The sequence below is a fragment of the Myripristis murdjan genome, chromosome 17, assembly GCF_902150065.1.
Source record: "Myripristis murdjan chromosome 17, fMyrMur1.1, whole genome shotgun sequence".
Lineage (NCBI taxonomy): Eukaryota > Metazoa > Chordata > Actinopteri > Holocentriformes > Holocentridae > Myripristis > Myripristis murdjan.
In genome coordinates this window covers 27,012,278-27,027,908 of record NC_043996.1, presented here as the reverse complement: position 1 = coordinate 27,027,908, position 15,631 = coordinate 27,012,278, and the positions used below count along the sequence as shown (strand labels likewise).

Here is a 15,631-nt window from a genome sequence, read left to right as displayed (position 1 = left end):
ACAAGTTACTAATCACCCTCAAAGCCGACCCTCATAGCTGCATCGATGGTGGTGTGATCAAAGTAAAAAAAAAAAAAAAAAAAAAAAAAAAATGTCTTGTGTGTGTATTTCAAAATGTTCACTCACTAATCCAGTTACATTACATTAAGAGCAAAATTACAGAGCCGGAAACCTAATCTAGTAGGGGGGTGAAATGACATCTGTAGAAGGCGTAGGTGGTACAGTAACAGTGCTGCGCTTCAAATACCTGTATAAGACCATCTAACCTGGAGGATTTTTATGATTTTTGGTCAGATGGATAACATTGTTTGATCGTGGGGGTAAAAGCTGCGTGGCTGAACAGTGCCAGGCAGCTCTGTGGTCTGTAATGGAACTGCTTGGCCCTGCATGGATCTGGATCCTACAATATCCCCTGCATTATCTAACCTGCCTCCCCTCCCCACACAGCACCCATCCGCTCCCTACATGGACTCAAAAGGCTGAATACTTTTTAGATATGATAAGGATTAGCCTCACAATACCTGCATTTAGGGCAGGAGCTGCCTCGGTCTGACTTGTAGTGGAGGTAGCACTGGTGAGCAGTCATGCATTGGCAAATTCTTGGCATGTTTTAAATCTGCTTGGAGTACCAGATGGGGTGGGGTTGACTACACTGGGTAAGCTGTAAATCACAGAAAAGTGTGCTACATTCAATGCCCAGCGCTTTAATGTGATTGTGTAAACTCTGGCACCAATCATGGTGTACCAACCCCACCCACATGGCACTTGTGTGGGTTGATATGTACTTGTAGTAAATAAAGTATTAACAAGTATTATTTGTAGGTTTGTTGATCCTTCCGAATAAGTCTGTCTAGCAGCGTAAAGGTCAAATTCACCAACAGCCATCCACGAAAAAGAAAATCCTTTGCCTCTCTCTGTCTTTGGCTCTTAATTTGTCTTATGTCACTTAACACAATCCGTTTGTGGACTAGCTCTTGTTAAAGTTGGCTGCTCTTAATTTGGTGATCTGTAAATTCAGTGTTACTCAGCCACTGTGCTCGATGTAAATCCCTAAAAGAGTATCTATAGACATCCATGATGTAAAATTTAATATAACATTTGATCCCTTACACCTTACCTTTTGAGTGTCCATTAAATACTGCTGATACTATACTGGGGGGAATTATGTTTGGAAAGGGAAATTTTTTGCTAGCTTGTCCTCATAGGCCTATTAAAGGTGCTGCATGCATCATTTAACATCAGTAAATCATGATTAGATTCATTTTGAGGTGTAATTACTGTAAACAGTCAGGTCCCATCACTATGACGACTGTCAGCCTATGTCAGCATTTTAGTTTTTAACCACAGGTCAGGTTTGGCAAAAAATCCACTGGATCACCTTATAAAACACAACAGCAAGAGGGCGCAGTTCTTCCAGAGATTCAGACGGCAGCAGTTAATGGGTTTAAGACCGATGGAAAAATCATCTGGGACACAATTATCCTTTGTACTAATGCCAAAGCGAAACCTTTGACCAAAGCCAGGAACATGGCTCCTACATTTATGACTCTGTCCTTTATTCAGTCGTCTTTTTTTTTTTTTTTTTAAGCCCTTTCGACTGACTTTACCCCAACACTGCTGAATTTGTCTGACATTCAGGCTTGATACACACCAAGCCAGCAAGAAAGAGCTAGCACTGACCGAGGCCAGTGTTCAGACTGCTTTGCATCACCTGCTAAGAGCTGTCCTCTAATATGCTGCGAAGACTACCATTGAGGGCTGACGTGCAGCAAGTTCTGTGCCTTCATGGAGGACATGCTTCATTCTAGGAGAGGGGGCAGCAGTCTTTTGAAAAAGTAAACTGGAAACCTTGGGACTGAGGAAACTTAAAGAAACATTTTTCAGTCTGGTTATATGAATCAAGACTGAGTGTAATAAGAATATGCAGCTGGCACTGGCATTATCATCCTTGGATATCCGCTGGTGGAAGAAGAAAAGAAGAGGCTTCTTGTAGTTTGCTTGCTTTGCTCATGTGCCCCGATTCATGTTGGCTTTAACACTTATTGTTTATTACTTATGCTGCGGAAACTTTAGATGATTGTCAGTCACAGATGCTTGCGGCGGCCCAATAAAGGTTAGTGGTTGGCTTTCAGCGTCAGGGCCTTTAAACACTTACCGGCCTCTCAGACTGTAGGAACTCAGCACAGCGTACCTATTTCCCAGTGTTTGGTATTTTTTCCATAGGTAACGACATGGGACGTGATGGGATGTCACTCCTGTAAACGTCATAAGAGGGCTACAACTTGGCAAATGCCAAACAACAAACTGCAAAACGGTGGAAGTTACAAGTTGGACAAATAAAGAAGCTCTTGGTCTCATCCGGATTTGGAGAGAAGAAAGTATCACAGGTCACAGTGGCGATGAGAAATGAAAAATGTTTTTGAAATGCACTTTCTACCCTTCACAGTAAGAGTGTTCATACATTGAAATGGAAACAAAAGCCGATCCCAGAACTTGATGGGTTATGGAAAGTTCTGGTTCACTTTTTGTATTTGAAACGGGAGGCGTTCAACTTGGTTTCTGTTGTGTTACCACCTTAAGGGCTGTAACTCATAAGCTGGATATATTCACCTTATTTTAAATGGAAATATGAACACAGACGTTTTTTTTTTTTTTTCTTGTGCGAGACCTCCAGATAGGCACTTCTGGTCATTGGCCAGCTAACTCACTTTTCACCGCAGCGGCTAACACAACATCTCACAACATCGTCAAATAATCCAGTCAAGGTAGTTATCAGGGGAAACGATCAGATGGAAGGATTGTTCACTGCTGCATTCCAAAATAATATGGATAGAAGAAACATGAATTTGTGTTCCTGTCAAACTGCTGCTGAACGTTAGCAGATATGTTTATTTTTTGCGACTTGTTTGTTTAATGACATCTCACGCCAGATGGAGGACCTCGTCAATCTTGGGTTCATCAATGCTGCGAAGAAACCAGAAATAAATCGCTTTGCAATGAAGAAGCCCAAATTAGCCATGCAGCTTTCTCCATGCTGTCTTGCACAAACAGGGATTAATGCTTAATTTGTTTGAGTAATCTCTTCTGGAGTTTGTTTCGTGACCTTATAGGCCTATTCTCTGCATGCGTGGTCATATAAGCATGTATTTCGAATGACCCTAATGGCAGAAGAACGGCAAATGTAATGAAAACAAAATAATAATACGACTAATAATAAAATAAGCAGAAACACAGGTCCCAAAGGACATATGGAAATCAGCAACCAGTCATGTGACATTGTCGAGTAATCACAGGTGAAGGTGTATTTGGGAGTGGTGAACATGGCAAAGTGAAAATTTCGACTGACTGACAAGCAAACACACAGTGGCAGTTAAAGGCAGTATAACACTATAATTACTGTAGTAAGATATTGCAATTAATTTGAAAATGACATCCTCATATATAGGAATGCAGCACATAGCTGCTTTTAAAGTAACCTTCATAATCAGTTCATTTATGAAGTACAACGACAAAATAGAGTGTGTACAGGGTTTTGTTTTTCAGAGAAAACTGTGAATGTGGTGCTGTGTTGCAGATGTCTGCCTCTCTTATCAGCACTTGAACACAGCGTAGCAGTTACGCTTCAAAGATGCTAATTGTTAAGTCGAAGAAATCCCGGATCTGAATCATCATCATCAAGGCCTCCTCCAGATAATTAGGCAAATTAAACAACATGAAAAGGCTGTCATGTTTTAACTGGGCTGTTCACCACTGGGGATACGCAGCCTGTAACAGGGGAGGCACCAGTCAGCACTGGTTTGTTTTAGCCAAAAATATTGAGAACCACTGGTCTACATCAAAGGGAAAAGCGAGAGAGCGACTAAGATGGTTCTTGTTTTATAAAGCTCTCCGGTGGTATGTTGATTGCATTTTTTTTAAACCATGGTGTGAAACTAGACTGACACAAAGTATTGCATTTGGATTAAATGTCCTGGTTGCTCTTTCCCTGTGAATGTGCTCCCACTCAGGTCCTCATGAAAGAGAATTCAATGATGGAAAGCAAAGGAAAGACGCCTCAGTGCCTCTGGATGGACACCGGCTGAACCTCGATGTCATCACTAGGTAAGATGCATTCATACTACACAGTTTTACTCTAAGCTTTGATACAGGCTTTTTTTGTTGTTGCTCAAGGTGCGGGGCTTTGGGAGTTGAGGATCCTTGAAGTACCGACCTCAGATCAGTTCTTCATTCCCCAAATCCAGGGGGAAACTGTCTGGGTTACGGGGTTTGAGCTCCACATGGGGAACATGTAAAAAAATGTGTGTACTCCTGGTATTGATAAGGTGGTGGAGACTCAGATATCCACCAAATGGTCTGCACAGTGTTGTGTCCTCACCTCCCTCCATCACCCTGGTGCTGGCAGTGGTTTTGTTCACCTGTGTGGACAGCAGAGGGCGACATTGTTCACATGCTGAACCAAGTGCCAGCGCTCAGGTCCCATTTCATCTGGAATAAACACTCTTTTATTGTGGGTTGTTGATTGTGGAGAACAGGATCAAAATCCGCAGGCATTATGTTCACTAGATCTTAGAGCTGCAGAGATTACTCGAATAACCACTCAGCGGCCAACTGTCAAATTAACTATCAACTTTTTCATAATTGATTACTCGTTTTGAGCATTTTTTTTCTTCTTTTTGAGGGAATTTCCCAATTTCTCTGATTCCATCTTCTCAAATGTGAATATTTTCTGGATTCTTTAGTCCTCCGTGACTGTAAACTGGATATGTTTGGGTAATGGACTGTTGGCTGGGACAAAAGAAGCCGTTTAAGGATGTCGCCTTGGGCTGTGGGGAATTGTGAACAACATTTTTCACCATTTTTGACAGATTAATTGAAAATTAAAGTAATCGTTATTTTTGCAGTTCTCCTAGATCTTAGTTGTTCTTTCAGATCTACTGAGAAGAACATTTAACTCGTTGATAGTTGGAGCTTTGGTCTGTGATGGGAAATGTTGTATTTGCAACCCTCAGGATCCCCTGACAAGCATTTTATTGCCACCAGGTTGAATATTCACTGAAGAATAAAATGACTAAACTGAACACCTATGGAATATGAATTAGTGCTGTTCAAAAATCAATAATTTTGCAGTTTTGCAAGTCTTTTAGCTACAGATATTTTAGATACGTATAGTTGCTAAAGGATTCCCTGTTATTGAGGGGATACTCATTGAGACAGAGCAGACATAATGAAGGGATAAACCTGCACTTTAAAAAAAAAAAAAAAAAAAAAAAAACTACAATTATTTTCAGGAGAGTTTATGAATAATTGTAATAATAATCATCATCAAAGAAGACATTTCTTAATATTGTCATGTCAGTCATCCTCAGCCCTAATAATAGACAACACTGAGCTTCTGTAAGTAATCCTTTTACCAGTGATGCAAATCATACAAACTGTAACAATAATAAATTGTAACAATAATAAATGTACATTCCATATATTCAGCCTATTTCTTCTTAACCTTTAGTATTATTTGCACACACTTTCAAGACTTTTCAATTTTGTTAATATATCTACTTGTGCATAATTTATTTTTGGAATATATGTATTGCTTATTTCATTCATTTCTAATCATTGTATATATTTAAAGTATTTGTGTAATTGCTATGCACTGATTTATGTGCCATTTGATTTATTTTTAATATTAATATAATAATTGTAACTATAATATAAAATATAACTATACTATAAAATATAATATTTTCTTTTTATTTTTTATTAATCTCGATTCAGTAAGGCTTTATTTAATGTCAGTGTATTTTATTTACATTTTTGTTATTATGAATCTTCGTATTGATTTTTTTTTCCCCCCTCAATTTATATTTTGGGCATGCCTATGTTTATTTCAATAATTCATTCGTGTGTGTGTGTGTGTGTATGTGTGTGTAAAGGAGTTAGTTTGCGAGATGTGCCCCCTTCCCCCCACCGTCGCGAACGCGCAAGCGCTCGGGACCGTGTGGGAATGGTCGGTCCGCGAGCTGGGGGTTGGACCGCTACAAGCGAAACCGAGCAAAAGAGTTTTAAATGTCCGCCATGTTGTCCATGGCGCACTGAACCAGCGGTAGGGAGCGGAGCGTCGGAAAAAAATAGTCCGAGAGAGAGCGACCAAGATCCGGGCCTTCCCCCGGCTCCGTTGGCGACGCCCTAAATACAAGCTACAAGCAGCCGAACGTTAGAATAGAGACAAAAACCGCACAGAAACATCCATGAAAGCTCCACTCGGCACCGTTGTGACTATTAGGAGACCGGATAGATTTATATTGCATCTCGAATTGTGAAAAAAGAATGAGTAAATTGTCGTTTCGGGCACGGGCGCTGGACGCTTCCAAGCCACTACCCGTCTTCCGTTGTGAGGATTTACCCGACCTACACGAATATGCATCCATTAACCGGGCAGTGCCGCAGATGCCTACGGGGATGGAGAAAGAAGAGGAATCGGTATGCTTTCACCGTTCGAAAAATCTTCCAACAAACGTGTTTATGTGTTTAATATTTTTTTACATGATACGAGGTGTCCCTCTTTTTTTCTGCGCAAGCTTTCACAAAATGGCCGCCAATTTTCTCACCAGAAACACGACGGATTTCTAGTGTAAACAGCTCAAATGCGGGGACTTGGACTCCCGTTTGGGCAAAGCGGGGATGCGTTGTGTCATTATCGGATAAAATTGCCCGGTTTGAATGGTTTGTTTATGCGTGAGACGGTTTTCGGAGTACAAAGGAGTCATGTGACTTTTGCGATTCCGACATTTTGTCTTGTCTGTCGGGATCGGGCCTTGTGTTGGCGTAATTGCGAGGGACCGGGGCAAGGGGGAGCTAGTGATTTCAGATTGCATGTGGCATCGGTGACAGAAATGTCAACACCGCTGCCATGCTTTGGGGGAAAAATCTGCATCTTAGTCATCTAGAACAGGATACACAGCCCGAGTGTGTGTGCGTGTTCATGTGTGTGTGTGTGTGTGTGTGTGTGTGTGTGTGTGTGTGTGTGTGTGTTTGCACTTAATTTTGTGTGGGTTGACGTGTTAGCAGGATGGTGTTACTTGCAATATTGCAGGTAACCTCACAGTGCAGGTACTCTCGGTTATGTTTTGAATTGATATCGTTGCCTTATGACTCTCTGTAGTCACTCAGGGTGCATGCATTCAAGATGAAGGTTTGGTCCTACATTATATATTTACTGCAAGTGTTATTACTTCATTAGTCCTAGAAATACTAAATTGCATTCAATTGCTCAAATTATAAGAAATAAATAAAAATGTGCCTTAGAAATTTGTTCAAAGTGAGTGCATTGTGTCTAAATATATGCATCAGTGCTACAAAATATTACAACATTGAGCAGAGAAATAACAAATTGAGCATGTGTTTAAAAAGTTTACCTTTATACACAGAGATATTGCACTGTTGAATTATTGTCAAGTCCTATTACACTGCTTGTCTAATTTACTATTACAGCCTCACCCGCTGCTTTGGATATTAAAGGCACTGAATTCATCACATCTCGCCTCCCAGCCTGACAACGTTACCCAGAATAAGTTTATATAATAGTGTATTAACCCGTGCTGCCATGCCAGAGGGGTTCAGTTGGGGGAAGTGAGCTATTCCAGTACAGCAGAGCTTCTTTTTACTTTGCCACTGTTAACATTTTAGGCTGTACTCATTGCCATGCAGGGACATGAGCCCCATCCACCAACCAGATTGTCCAGTGATAGTTAATATTGGCAGTGGCATGTTTGTCTGCTTACCAGCCGTTTTGGCAGGTAACCAGCCAACCTTTGGAGGTTCCTCTACTATTGTTAAAAAAAAAAAAAAAAAAAAAAAAACATTTGGCAGGTGAAATAGTGGAAGTGTCTGGGGACGGAGTTGGGGATGCACCGACCGCTGAAGCAGGTGGACAAACAGTGTGTTTCCTGTGCTGGATTATTGTAGCATCCCACAGGGGTGGTGTGTGATTATCATAGGATGCAGCAGACTATGTGCACATCCTGAGAATTTTTTTTTTTTTTTTTTTTTTTTTTTTTACATTGCAATTTATTTATTTATTTATTTATTTATTTATTTATTTTTTAAATGGACATCAGGGTGGTGTGGTGAGGCCTTGCGGCTGGGGGACCCGGCTCAGCTGAAGTGTCATTGAGCAAGACTCCTCAGTCCCTGCTTTCTCCATTAGTGCAAATTTGTAGCTGATCAAGTAATCTGACTTTTTGTAAATGACAGCAAGGTGATTTTCCCTTTAAGGTCATTGGGAAATATTATTGTTATCATTATTATCATTTACTATGTACAGATTGGAGCTGTTCTGCTGTCCAGCTCTCCTGGAAGCCCTGCATTAGAGGTTCAGTGTGTCAGATGGCACAGCAGGCTGGCAGACCAGTGGCACGAGGAGCTCAGGGCAGGAGGAGGAGGGGGAAGGGGGACGGCTGTCACTTCAAAGTCTGCGCTTCGCTCAGCTGGAGTGCTCAGTTATGTAACAGTCATATTATCATAAGAGGTAGGCCAGGGCCCGCCGCATGCCAACTGCTCAGGGTTTGGAGCTGTCTTGTTTTTGCATTTCCAAGACTGAGTGAGATGAAAATATGGTGTATCGCACAGAGGAATGTTCTCTGAATCATCCCTGTTGGATGCAGTGTAATCCACGGGACGGGCAGCCATGTGGCATGCAGTGTAGCGAGGTCGTATCTTTTCATTCCAAAGATTTCACCAGGTCATGTCACTGATTAGCTCCCCCTCGCTGGTTGAAGGTGTGTTAATCATTGCAATCACCTGCCGTATTGATGGGTTGGAATAAAAACCTGCAGACTCTCAGCGCTCTTGCACATGGTTGCCTTTCCTGGTGTAACCCATGTCCTCTGGTGAATGCGATCAATTTTTTTCAGCATGTGGATTGTGGTTGTAAATCTAAATTCCCGCCTTAAACCACGAACACGGTTATTTTAAGATTATCTTTTGGGTATTTCTGCTTTACTGGACAGTCACAAGGGGGAGAGACAGGAAAGACAGGGCAGAGAGACGGGATGGCACGAAGCTATGTTTTGATATGGCGACTGTATCAATGGATAAACAGAATTGCGCCCTAACACAATAAAGAAAGCCACCACAGACTCATGGAAGTGACTAGTCTTAATGTATTCTAGTCCGTTTTTTCCCATAGGGTATGATAAATGCATTTAATTTAGTGTGGAGTTCAAGCCTCAAATGCTTAGCCCATTGACTTACACAGAGAATGGAAATCTTAATCCTGGCATTGCTGATTGCTCTACCCATTGAAATGAATGGTAAAAGGTATTTCAGCGTCAGACTGAGCACGTCGTGTTCTGCGAGAGTGTTTGGTTATTCTAACTCATGCTTCCCCTTCCGCCACGTCAACCACATTTGACTTCCCACACTGAGTTCAGTGGTCTGCAGGGTGAAAATGTGGTGTGCCTTGCACTCGTCTGTCTCGTAGTGGGGCTCTTAAATTTGTGAGCTGCTGAACTCAGACCACAAAGCAAAGTTGTAGGTTTAGCTCTTTTTTTTTTTTCCTAGCATGCATTTAGCCTGCCTTCATTTTTAGCTTTTACCAAGCATAAAACTGCAGCCTTACAGTCTGTGTCACCGCTGGACTCGCGTGTTATAAATCATAGTTTACACCGGCATATGGTTTTGTAATTTGCAGGCAGTGTGCATGTACTGTGGCTTGACAGAAGAGCCGGACTTGCTGAAACTCCCTCAGCACGTGCGGCTTGTTTGTGTTGGGCCAGACACTTTGTCTTGTGTTTACGTTTGGGTGAAAGCGAGGTCAGTGTCTGCGGCCCCGGTGGGAACCCACAGGCATCTGTTGTGTTTGCCTCTGTGCCAGACAGAGTTCTTGCAAGTAGACACACGCGCACACACACACACACTGGCAGGCCACCAGTTTCCCACTGTGCGGCCTTGCTGTGTTGAAATGTGGGGCATGTCACCTGTCCAAAATCTGTGCAGCTGAGATAGGGCAAAATTGAAAGTGGTCCATAGCAGCCGTTTCCATTTGTGTCGCTTAGAACATCGTTTTACGTTGATCAATACATGGACAGTGTTTGAAATTTGTACTGGGCCAAAGTCACACGATAGGGGTCGACTTTACCAGCCAGTCTGCCAGGTAAGCAGGCATCAACTGGGAAATTAGCGAGACCGATATGTGTAAATTTTGGAATTGGCCACACACTGACCAGTAAACAACAACCCAGTTTCCCTGCTTGTTTGATCACATAAATTCCCTTTTTTATGCAGATGGTGTGCACTCAGGATAGGGCCGATATATTGATATTGTGAAATGAGACTAAACATTGTCTCATACTGAATATTATGTGATGTAATGTGGCATGAGTGTTGATTTTTCCTGGATTTCAAGGTTTCAGTAAATGAGAAGCGACACTTGGAGCCTGTTAGATTGTTCTGTTATTTGTCTTTACCTGCTTGGTCATCATATCTGCATTACTAATGACTGTTTATCAATCTCTGGTGCTTAAATATTTTATGAAAACATTAATTTCAGCAATATTGCTACACTGATCAAGCTGTAGGGTCAAAGATGCTGTGACTTGGCCTTATTGCCTAGTGCCTTTACTTTGTAAATAATCTTTCCTGCCCAGTAGACACATTAATTACTTTCCCAGCTGTGTTATTTTTTTTTTTTGGAATGGAAAGTAAACTCCAGTCCATGGTTGGTTACCTGACAAAGAAGAGTCAGGCAGAGATGTATCCACAGCCAAAAACACAGGCTGATGGCTGTTAATTTCCCACCTCGCTTAACATTTGGTGTTGAAAAATCAGTGTCTCCCACGCAGTGCACGACGCCAGCCTTCTCCTGCTGTAGCTGTGCATCCCTCGACAGCCTGGCCAGCCTGTCCCCTGTGGCTGTCCATCATGTTAAGTGGCATTTACAGTGTCTGGGACAGTAGCTGTCAGAGGCGAGACTGGGAGAGGTGAAGAGGCTTGGGCTGCCTCAGCAGACTTGACAGTGATCGATACGGTCATTTAAAAGGCTATTTCTGGACTGTGTGTCTGTGAGGGGGGGTGGGTGGGGGGCAGACCAACACAGAAAAAGTGTGTATGAGGGCATCCGCCTATTCTCTGTTTTCTGACCGTTCACCTCAATCTAACTCCATTTATTTTCAGGCAAATAGCCACGGCTGGGAAAGTAAACAAACGCAACGCTTGATTGGGTTTGGCAGTGAAGGCGCTTTCGCTCAAGGCTGTTGGATTTTATGAGTTTTTCCTCATTGTGGAGAAGCCAGAGGAAGTTGACTTGGGGTTCAGGCGCTCGCCAGGGGAATGATTCAGTGGAAACTGGATAGGAACTTGAAGGTTATGCAAGCCCTCATGTGTAGGGGGAGGTCACGGTGAGCGCTTCGTATAGGTTTAATGTGGAAGGAGAATTTTGAGTTTCCTATGTGGACGCCTTAGGGCAGCAGCTCAGAGAATTAAACTGAAAGCTCATCCGCAGTAGATTTTCCTGCTTTAAGGGAGTAACAGCATCCTCACTCCAGTTCAGAGCGCTGGAACATGTAGCACTGTAACATAACAACACTAAAGACTGTCTAGAGCGCAGTCGACTGCGTAAAACAAATGGTGTGTTGTAAGCTGTTTGTTATTGTAAGACACACCATAGCAGACTTAAAATACTGCAGACCACTGTGAAAATTGGATATTAACGCCGACCACAAGTCAAACGCTGGTAAATTTGTGGCTGTGGTGAGTGAGTTTACTTTCACAGCCACTTAGGAAGGCAACAGCCCTTCTCTCTTAGGTCAGCCCTGTTTATTTGACTGGTGAAATATTCAGTACTGTATATGGCTTGTCATTTCTGAGATCCATGAGCTGCTGTTGCCAGTAGAGTGAAAAGTTGTTTCCTGCTTTCTTTGGACTGCACAAAATACTATAGACCACATGGAATACTGTTGACTGATATTGCAATGCTTTGTCTTATGAGAGATTATGGATACATTGTTGCCAAGTATTTATAATTGAGTTTTTAACTTAATTTGGACAGATGGGACATTTGAATTACTGTAGGGTGCGTTTGTCCCCTGCCTTCACACTGAAAAACACGATTGATTCACTGCATATTGAAGAAATTATTTTGCTTTTTCCAGGGTATTTTTTCTTTTTCAGTTCGAGATATCGCGATGTATCTGCTGATTTTCTCACAGTATATTGCACATGGCAGAACCCCCTGTATTGTGGTGTGATGATATTTTAGCTAGAACATTGTGATAGTGTTACCCTGTGATTCCCACCCCTAGTTTGGATAATACCTAACCCTGAAACTGTTGTATTGAGAGCTTCATCTTTTTTTTTTTTTTTTTTTTTTTTTTTATAATAAAGGCTGCAAAAGACCAGAATGCCCTTGAGTTCGTTTCCAGCTAAAAGTGTGCATCTGTGAAACAGGCTTGTGTATTTTGTGTTCACAGTTTGGAGTCCTCCATGTTGCCTGTCCAAGCAGCTGTCTTTCTCTTGTCCTGTGGTCTCGCTGTGCTGACAGATAATGGTATTGCCACCTTCAGGGGCAGCTAACATTAAAACTAAATCCTCTTTATATTGAGTTTTAAGCTGTAGACACGACCTGTAAAACCACTTTTTATATTAAAGCTGTAAGTAGAAAATGGTATATTAATATGGTGGGGCTGCCCAGCTGTTTCCCAGGCACCATCACCAGTCCCCAGACCTGAGTTTGAGAAATGCTCCAAGCAGATCTTTGGTAACAGAGGATGTCCAGTAATTGTATGGAGACTAGATTGAAAAATCTGGGTACAAAAAGTGAATAAAAACCTCTGCCCATTCCCAGAAAAGACTGCAGAGATGCTCCTGAGCAAGGCATTTAACTCCCAGCTCCAGTGGATTTTCTCAGGCTCCAGCAGTGTGGGCTGTGGCCACACTGAATGAATGTTTAGCAGGGCGTTGCAGGATACATGCTCAGTCAGCCTTCCTTAGATAAATAAATATAGAAAAAACACTGTCTGCTTATGAGTGGGTGCTAGTGGTCCCCTGTGCATTAGCTCAAATCACTGCCCGTGAAGGTGTAGTTATTTTTAGTCAATTACACAATATTTATAGATAAGATGTTTTGTACATTACGCGGGACCTGGAATGTCCCCAAAGAACCCTGGGAAGTTATAGATAGATAGATAGATAGGTATACTTTATTGATCCCAACCAGGGAAATTCTGGTGTTCCAGCAGCAACAGTAGAAACATATAATAAAGTTAAATAAAATAGAATAAAGGCTAAATATATTCAATAAAGACTAAAAACTAAAAATATACATGAATGAATATGAAAATTAAATATATATTATTGGTTATGCTGTGGGGGCTGTGGTTTGAGGCTGACCACCAAAGGGAAAGACTTTCTGAAATGGAGAGGGTAGTAAGAGCTCTATTCTTAGACTTTAAAATGCTTAAATTTTTTGCACTTTAAAGTGATTTAGTTAATGGTTATATGTTAATGCATCCGAGGATTAGAGGGCTGTTGGAGTTGCTGCTTTTCTTTGTAAAGTAGGTTTTCTTTTAGAAATGTCAGAATTGGAATTACAGGCACTGTCTGCTTGTAATCCTGATGGTTATACTATACCGTCTGCCAAAAGCAGTAAATAGAGAGAATTCTTGTGGATACGACTATAGAGACAATCTGGAGATACTGAAACACATGACCAGCACAGCATCACATGCAGTGCAGAATGGACAAATGGAGATGTGATGTTCAGTGTCCAAACAATGTGTTGGTCCTGTCTAAATTGCAAAGCCTAGAATGAGATGCATCAGATGAATATAGCTGTTGGTTGCATGTGTCCTCTGTCATGTTTTCAGCCTTTTTGGGCAGTTAAATTTTTCATTTGAGGGTCTGTTAAAAGTCCTTTTGGGTTTCTGTCCCCATCCTGCACTATGGATGCATATTTGTTCTGTTTTGTCCTTAACAGTGATCGTCTGTTTCAACAATTGTGCAAGTGCTAGCTCAAACTTGAGTGGTTTTGCAATTATGCAAAGTTTTAAGCTTCTAATAAGAAAGTAAATGTGCAGCCTGCAGTCACAACAGACTGGTTGCACTCAGGGTGAGTAGGAGGATGGTGCATTTGCTGAGCATGAACGGTACAAGAAATGCAACCCGATACTTGATGTAATTTTTGGCGAAGAATATATCAAACAGATTGCTGTCGTACCCTGCTTTTCTTAGTGCCTCCCAAAGGAAAGATGCAGTCACTGACCATGTTTACTGTGTTATCTCTCAATACACGAGCAGCAGGAACCTTGTGTACAAATCTGCACACACTCTGCAGCAACATAAAAACATTAGATTGTCATCGCACCGTTTCACTCATTCACTTACCAGCACTCGCACGCTGACTCATTCACTCATACTCCACCTGCCTGCCTCCCACTGGCAGAGAGATAGTCGCTCTGTGGCTCTCCACCTCCCCACCCCGGTGTCTCTGACAGCCGCAGGGAAAACCATAAACACACACTTTCTCTCCAGTGAGCTGCTGTACGAGTCCGGCAGCACGCTGTCTTGTTGACAGACTGCCTGCGGTGGCACAATGCCCAGCTCTAGGCCAAAGGCTCTTCTACTACTACGGCTGACTGTGACTGCTCAGACAAGCAGCCAGCAAGCCAGTCAGTCAGCCTGCCTTGCTTCCGGCACATCCCCCCCCCCCATGGGCTTGGCAGGCGCTCATCACACTTGTGGCGGGAAGATAAGGCCAGCTTACTGACTAACGTGCAGAGCCGAAGGACAGTGTCAGGTTTCCTTTGTATTTGTTGTGTAGCCATGGTAGTGATGAGGTGGGAGGAAAATTTTTGTCTTTGGTTCCTGCGCAAGTTGTAGTACTGCAGCTGTGCTTTAACTTGTCATATGTTTTTAGTATTTTAAATAATTCACTGATGCATATATCAAAACTAACACCCTGTGGTTTTGGCAAAAATGAACATTCTGATTATTCTAATGAATATTGTGAAGAATAATTAGTCATTTCTGTTGTTTTCAGTAAATATTTTACACTGCTAATGTGCATTCACTTTGAAATGAGTGATGAAATGTTAATGAAAACTTTTCACAGAAACTGTTTGTTCTCATCTGGTAGTTGTTCAGCCCCCACACCCCCATTTCATCATCCATCGTCATATGCCAGCTCTGTTGAAATCACCCAACCTGACTGGCCGCCCAGTGTTCTTTATTGTGTAACTGGATATGCAAACTGTCAGTTACCTCGAGCAACCCGACTTGCAGGTGTACTTGGCTCGCTTTTAAATGGATCAGCGTGTTGTTTACTCCCAGCCTGGCAGATTTTCCCACGCTTTCTATTGTGTGTCAGATGCAAGACCTGGACTTGTTATTGTTCTACTAATCACATCAACAAATTGTACTTGTGACCATTGTCAGCTGTTGAAACAGTTTCTTCCACTCTTTAATTTGTTGTATGTAAAACAGTTGTCATTGTAGCAAAATTAATTGAAAATGTTTTTTTCCTCAAACTAGTAGATTGTATGTTTTACGTGCCATTTTTACTGTGTAATTGTAGGGATTAAATTATGTTAACAAAATGAAGACTTTGTATTTGACACAAGTGTCTGGTAGAGTTGACCAA

General features: G+C 41.9%; 1 protein-coding gene across 2 annotated transcripts in view; it reads left to right on the top strand.

Moving 5' to 3' along the window:
- The window catches only part of LOC115374902 (enhancer of polycomb homolog 1-like), a 38,736-nt gene that overhangs the window by 513 nt on the left and 22,592 nt on the right, over positions 1–15,631 (top strand). The window contains exon 2 of one of the 2 annotated variants that reach the window (XM_030074054.1): positions 4,008–4,101. Coding sequence is in view for 1 of the 2 variants with exons in the window: in XM_030074053.1 (XP_029929913.1) it covers positions 6,325–6,477 (153 nt within the window). In the remaining variant the exon portion in view is untranslated. Of the gene's footprint in view, positions 1–4,007; positions 4,102–6,008; positions 6,478–15,631 lie in introns of those variants that run through there. The other variant, XM_030074053.1, reaches the window with a different exon arrangement.